The sequence below is a fragment of the Tupaia chinensis genome, unplaced genomic scaffold (genome assembly GCF_000334495.1).
Source record: "Tupaia chinensis unplaced genomic scaffold, TupChi_1.0 Scaffold000178_1, whole genome shotgun sequence".
Lineage (NCBI taxonomy): Eukaryota > Metazoa > Chordata > Mammalia > Scandentia > Tupaiidae > Tupaia > Tupaia belangeri.
Genome location: NW_006159653.1, coordinates 569,064 through 575,813, shown reverse-complemented (window position 1 = coordinate 575,813; position 6,750 = coordinate 569,064). Strand labels below are relative to the sequence as shown.

The 6,750-nt window shown below is 67.5% G+C and overlaps 1 protein-coding gene across 5 annotated transcripts in view; it reads right to left on the bottom strand.

The window, feature by feature from the left end:
* Positions 1–3,105: 3,105 nt before the first annotated feature.
* The window catches only part of CAPN15 (calpain 15), a 22,089-nt gene continuing 18,444 nt past the window's right edge, over positions 3,106–6,750 (bottom strand). For 2 of the 5 annotated variants that reach the window (XM_027771024.1, XM_027771027.1), the window contains 6 exons: positions 6,542–6,687; positions 5,815–5,940; positions 5,579–5,731; positions 5,099–5,260; positions 4,358–5,020; positions 3,106–4,276 (listed from right to left, as the gene is read on the bottom strand). In XM_027771024.1, coding sequence (XP_027626825.1) covers positions 4,099–4,276; positions 4,358–5,020; positions 5,099–5,260; positions 5,579–5,731; positions 5,815–5,940; positions 6,542–6,687 — 1,428 coding nt within the window. In that variant the 3' untranslated portion in view covers positions 3,106–4,098. Of the gene's footprint in view, positions 4,277–4,357; positions 5,021–5,098; positions 5,261–5,578; positions 5,732–5,814; positions 5,941–6,541 lie in introns of all 5 variants that reach the window. The other 3 variants (XM_027771028.1, XM_027771025.1, XM_027771026.1) reach the window with 3 other exon arrangements.

The following is a 6,750-nucleotide window of genomic DNA, read 5'->3' as shown; positions in this document are numbered from 1 at the left end:
GTGAAGAGGATGAGGCCTGGGCTCCCTTGGAACGGTCCCCAGAGCACAGCTGGCATGTGTCCAGGAGTGGGGTGAGGGGTGCTAGGCCTATGGCCGGCACCATGGAGGGCAGGGCAGCCCTGTCCGCCCAGGGCTCCCTCAGCGAGCCCAGCCCGCACTCCTTGGGTAATGTGTCAGGGTGGTCCCTGCCTCCTGAGGTAGTGACTGGTTGGGGCTTGGCTTCTCGGAATGCTGAACCCACGAGACTCATGCGACAGTTAGCCCTGTCTCTAACTGCAGACTAGAGGGGACATCGGGAGCTTCTGGCCCCGAGGAGCCAGGTAGTCCTGGTGCAGGGAGGGTGGAACCCCAAGGCCCTCCCTCTGCCCCAAGCTAGAGGCTCATCTCAGCCATTAACCTCCTTTGCCTGTTCTGCCCAGGGCTGCCCGCCTGTCACCTCCATCAGTGCCGGGCTGTGTGAGTCCCGGCTTGCAGCCAGCCAGGGTCTGCAGCAATGCAGTGCCTAGGGGCAGCCTGTCTCACCCCCTCAGCGTCCATACATGGCCCTTGCCAGGAGAGGTGTGGGGTTGGGAGGGCCCAGAGGGCAGAGGGATAGGGGAGAGCCAGGTGGGTGCTAGTGGCCAGGGCCTGAACCCCAAGCTGACCTGTTCAGCGGCAGCAACTCTGATGGCACCCCAGAGGGATCCACCTTCCATGAGAAGCTGGGATGCATTGTGGCACAGGAGCACAGGCCGTCCATGGGTCGTCCTTGCCCACTTGGGGTGGCCATGCTGGTGGGGGTGAGGGGACTGAGGAGGGAGACTGATGGGGGGGTGGCTCAGGGCAGGCAGCGTCTGGGCCCACGTGACGCACATGTGGACTCGTGGGCATTCCCCACCTGGGGCCCTGGCCGGCCCACCCCAGGGAGAGGGGCCCAGCTGAGCAGCACTGGCACAGGCTAGGGGGAGGCCCTGTGCTGCTCCCTAGTCCTACAGGGGCCCCTCCCTAGCAGCCTGGCTTGTTTTGGTGACTTGGTGGCCCTGGCCAGCCCAGCCCACTGCTGAGTGTCTGAGTGCCCCTCCCCGAGAGCCCCAGCTGCCCTGGGGTATAGGGTTGGCTCTCCATGCCCTGGGGGGCTGGGACAGACAGGGGCCAAGAGGGCTGCCGTGGGAGTGAGGCCATGGTGGACGCATGCGAGCGAGCGGGCCTCCAGAATCACGGGAGGGGCATCTGGCCGGGTGGGTGGGGCGGGCGAGCCTGGCACTGGTGGAGCAGCGCCTGGGGCCGACAGCAGCCATATGCTGCAGAGAGAGTCGGCGTGCGTGCTCCACGGCCCCGAGGGCCGGCCTTCCTGGGCCTGTCACAGAAGATTTTCCCCGCCTGAGTGGCAGGCCGGCTGGCGGGCGGGGCAGTGGGCCCCCCTGCCGGCCGGCGTCCTGGTCCCCCACAGCCTTCATCGCTATCGCTGGCCACTCTTGGGTGCTGGGCCTTGGCTTTGGGGCCCCCCAGTTCTTCCCTGGAAGCCCCTACCCTGACCTGGGCTCTGTCCAGGTCCAGATCATTTCCAAGGAGCCAGTGGGTCAGGCCGTCCTGCTCAGACGAGGGCTGCTGGCCAGGGGTCCACGCGGGTGTCCTGTGCCCCAGGCAGGCAGCCCAGGGCCCAGAGCTGCAGCCCTGGCAGCCCAGGGCCCAGAGCTGTGCAGGGGAGGCAGGGAGGCCGCGGCTAATTTGTACACTAAGTGCTTCTGACAGGGCCGCCTCACAAGTGAGAACGCACCGCCGCCCGCCCCGGGAAGGCCATGCAGCCGGCAACGCCAGTGAGGGGCACAGGGCCGCCTGGGCCAGGCAGATGGGAGCGCTGGGGACACGGTGATGGCACAGGTCCAGGAGTGGAGGCACAGGAGAAGGGGAAGTGGCCCCGGAGCCAGTGAGGCTGGGCGTCAGGGTGGGCAGTGGGCCGGGCCTGACAGTGAGGAGAATGGTCCCTGCCCCCCAAAGTCCACTCCCTGCTTCAAGAATGAGGCCCCAGCTCAGGCCAGGCCACCTCACTGCCTGTAGGCTGGGCAAGCACCCCAGGAGCTGCCCCAGCAGTGACCAGGCCAGCTGGCCATCCTGATCTGGGCACCACCAGCATCTAGCTCTTGGGCCCCTGCCCTGCTCTGCATTCAGACCCCACAGTGCCCCTCTAGGGCCCAGCCTCCTTGCCCATCACCTGTCCAAGGGGCAAGCTTATGGGACTCCTGGACTGGTTTGCAGCTACAGGCTGGGCCCCTTGAGGGTGGGTGATGGTTGGGACCAGCTGAGGAGTGGGCATGCAGACGCTGGCCTGCCAGAGACCCATCTGGGCCTGGGTCCTTCTTGGGCCATCCTGTGGCCAGAGGTTGCAGAAGTTGGAAGGGAGGGTGGGTTAGGGACTGAGGACCGGGGCCCCAGGCTGTCCAGGGTCCTGCTGGGGGAGATGGGCCGGCTGTCAGGCCCACAGTGGGCGCGGGGCAGCCCCCTCCATGGGAGAAGGGCCAGTGTGGGCACAGCCGCGGTGCGGCAGGGCAGGCGTCTGCGGGTGCCGAGGTGAGATGTGCTGTGGCAGCTCCCCGCCGCCCGAGGCCCGCCCGGAGCGAACACTGCTGGTGGCTTTAATTGCTTTCACATTCGATAGGCTAGCCCGTGACAGGGCTCTTTAAACGCCCCGCTGCCCAGGGAGGGCCTCCGCAGCCCTGCCCAGGCCCAGGCCGCGGATGGGGTGGCGGTCCTGCGACAGGGGGCAAGGCTCACCCTGGGATGAGGCCGACTGGGCCCGGCCAGGGTCGCTGCCACTCACTTTGAGGGCCCTTCCACCACTGGCCCTCCCATCTGCTCCTGCCCGATGGCCGATTTGATTAGGCAGGGCCCCTGACACAGATGGCCCACAGGACAGTGTGCACACCACCTGCCTGAGCGAGGGTCTGGCTGGCCTGTCTCCACCCACCCAGGTCCCTGACATTCCTTGGAGGCTCCTTGGGAGGCTGTCCTGGGCTCACTGGAGGCAAGGGCATGGACCCCTCTGCACGACCCACCTGCCCACGACACCCCACAGGCTGGGCCCTCCCTGCCAAAGGGTGCCAGCCCAGGCAGACTCAGACAAGAGGCCTCCTTACAAAACAAAGCGCTTTTATTTGGTCCGCTGGAGCCTGAGTCTGGAGCCCACCGTGGAGAATCACCAAGGACGGGCTGACAGCTGATAAAATACGTCTCTGTGTCTGAAGAGCTCGCCGTATTTACAGGGTTAAAAATATTCACAGCTCAGAGTAAAAGGAGAGGGGAATGTCTCTCTAGGTGTAAAAACCACACACCCCAGTGGGACCTGAGCCACTGCAGGGGCTGCTGGGCAGGGACCCAGGAGGCCAGGCTCAGAAGCCCATGGCAGACAGGTGCCCTGGCAACGCCAGGCAGTGTCTGGGGTGGGAGCGCCCTGCCCCGTGGAGGCTGGTGACAGCCTGGGGATCCTCCGTAGGGCCGGCCGGGCCATGGGCTGGGTGGCACTGAAGATGAGCCCCAGGCAGACAGCAGGGCTGGCCCCCGCCCGCCCCTAGGGCGTCATGGCTTGGACCCTGGAGGGTTCCAGGGATTGCATAGTGTCACTGGGGGCAGGACGGGCCTCCCCCGTGCTGCTCAGGGCAGGCCCCCACTGTGCATCTGGCCTCTGGGGACCCCCACCCGCTCGTGGGGACAGGGAGCTGGGCTCCGGGAAGACGGGCCTCAGACCTTGTGCTCCCAGGGAGCCGCACTCACCCTGGGCCTCAGCCCTAGCTCACCCAGACCCGTGGGCTGCCTGTCCCTAGTGCCTGGCAAGAGAACCCACCTCCAGGGGAGGGAGCCTTAGTTTGCCCAGTGTCTGGAGCTGTCCTGGGCCAGCGTGCAGCCTGGTTCGAGGTAATCTACTTGGGGGCCGGGAGGCCCTGGCCAGGCAGACCCCTGGGTGCTCAGGGTGGGGCCGTGGGGGTGGGGGGAAGGCCCGTGGGAGCTGTGCCCACTGGGCAGGGTCCTGAGATTCTGATTCAAGCGTCCTCCATGGGGGTCTCCCTCGTAAAGTGCACGTGGGGGTGGGCTATCTGCCCACACAGCCCTATCAGGGTGCTGTGATCATAGTGGCCGCGGCCCGTGTAGGCCAGCAACCTCGGGTGTGAGTGGGGGGCTGTGGGTGCCCTTGGAGGCTGTCCAGTCGCTGAGGAAGGCCTGGGCTGCCTTCCGGTGTGCCAGGCGGTGGGTGATGGAGAAGCCCGCGTTGCCCTCCAGCTGGGACAGGATCACCAGGACCTGCCTGGGGGAGCGGGCCGGTGAGGGGCTGGGGTGGGGCCAAGGGGCGTGCAGAAGGCGGCCGCGGGCGGGCAGGGGCGCCCACCTGTGCAGGGGCGGCACGCTGTCCTGAGTGCGTAGGCTGCCCCGGGTGGACACCACGTTGAAGCTGTCAGAGCAGTCACACTGCACGTGCAGGTAGGACTTGGGGTGCCGGTTCTCCACCACGACGATGAGCCCCGCCCAGCCGTGTGTCAGGTAGTAGCAGGTCATGCCCTCGCGCCCCTCGTGACGCTCGCCGCGGCTCTCGGTGAGCAGTATGATGGCATCCGCCAGCGTCGTGGGCTGGGCCTCCACTGGCTCCACCACCACCAGCCGCGAGCTGTACACCGCCAGCACGTGGCCGGGCGGCTCGGGAGCGCCCCGGGGGCCCCCCGCTGAGGGGCTGGAGGCTGCGGGGGGAGGCGTGTGAAGGAACGGGCAGCCCTCCCCGTGGGGCGGGCGGGGCGCGAGGGCAGCGCCTGGTCTCCCGTTACCCTGTGTGGCTGCGGCAGGAGGGCCAGGTGGCGTGGGGCCCCAGTGGTTGAAGGCACAGCAGACCACGGCGTACTCGCCCGGCTCGAGCATGACGTCACAGCTCACAAACTTCTTGACGGCGCGCTTGCTATGGGCCAGCAGGCGGCCCAGGCTCAGGCGGCCACTGCCAAAGGTGGCCCGGAACACCAGGATGCACAGGTCCAGCAGGTGGCTGTCGGCTGCATCCGCGCGCCTGGGGGCCGCAAGGGCAGGCTGGGCTCATGCAGGTTGTGGACCCAGCCCTGCCCCAGGCCACCGGCCTGCTGCCCACCTGCTGCCCTCCTGGAAGAGGGCGAATTCCAGCGAGGCACGCTCGAGCACTGTCAGCGCAGTCACCCCCACGGGCCCGCTGGCAGAGCTGGGGAAGGAGCCTTGCACCCGGGCCTCCTGCCAGTCTGCATGCACCTTGCAGATGTCCACCGAGTCGAAGTACCTGGGCAGTGGGAAGGCAGGCCCAGGCTGAGCCCTGGACTGGGTGTCCACCAGGCCTCTGCTGCCCAGTTCCTTGTACCATTCAAGGCCAGTCAACCCCGCAGGCACCAGACAGCCCCATGACAAGTGTCTCGGGGACCTGCGTCTGGGGAAGCCCTCAGGGATGTTTTCTCCCAGTAGGGAGTGCCAGGCCAAGACTTGAAGGCTTAGACGCAGAGGCCTGGCGAGCATAGCCCCTGCCCCACCGGTCCCGTGGTCAGGGCCCGGAGAAGGCTGGAGGTGCCGCACCCCACCCACCATGTCTATCTGGAGGAAGCACCTGAGGAAGTCCGCGTACTCCATCCAGAAGACGCCCTCACTGCTGCCGTGAGGCATGAGCTCGCTCCGCAGGTGCCCCGGCCAGTGTGGCCATGCGTCGGACCAGCTGCCATTCCAGGAGAAGCGGCCCCATGGGTTCCGGAGCCGCAGGAGCCTGTGGACCATGGGGCTCAGTGTTCTGGGGTTCTGGCCATGCCCCACACATTCCCACCTGTACCACAAGCAGCCTGGCCCTACCTGGAGCCCTGGACGTCTCGGACGTCCAGCACGGAGTAGGCGTGGCGGGGGCGCAGCCCCAAGCTCTCGTAGGCAGCGTCGTCCACCTTCATGTTGCCTCCCCCACAGGAGGCGCCCATGAGGAACCTGCGAGTAGAGGGGCCCTGCTGATGGGGGCGGGGCATGGCTGGGGGGGGCCCTCACCGGCCTGGGCCCTGCACCCAGGGGCTCCCTCTTCCCTGTAGGGGCTCGGTCCCAAGGACACACGTGAGACACTCGTGCTCAAGAGCTGAGCAGCCCCTCCCTGGGTGAGACCCTGGAGGGCCGGCATGCAGCTCCCTGAGTGGGAGGGTGGGCAGTGGTGTCGTGCAGCAGCCAAGGTGCCTGCCCTCCCTGTCCAGGCCTTCTGCAGGCCCTGGGGTCACAGCTTCCAGGTCGAGCAGACATGCCCGCCCCGTGTGCGGCGGCCTCAGAAAGCCCTCCCTGCATGCCCATGGGGCTCGCTGCCCTAACTGGGCGGAAGTGATGTCCTCTGGGCTCCCCACCACAGGCCCGGGTCAGGAGGGGCTTTTCCTGGAGTGGGCTGTGGCCTGGCCGGGCCTCCAAACTGTTGTCAGCCTGCACAGGAAGCACCTCGTGGGACGCGGGGTGAGGTCGGAGGCGCGGTCCCCCCGGGCGTCCCACCGTTCCACCTCGCCGCGCCTCTCCTCCCAGGGCCGCCGGCCGCCGCAGTGCCCGCCCCTCTTACCCAGCCTCCTTAGAACTCAGCATTTTGGCCCAGGTGAGGTCAGTGTCAACGGGCTCCTCGCGGGGGTTAGTGGAGCTGACCTGCAGCGCCAGGCTCTCGCAGGGGGCGCCGGTGAGCGTGGCCAGGCCTTCGATGGCGCGCCCTGCCTGGAGGGCAAAGTAGGAGCCGTGCAGCTTGGCCAGCGCCTTCTCGATGAGGGCCACCCACAG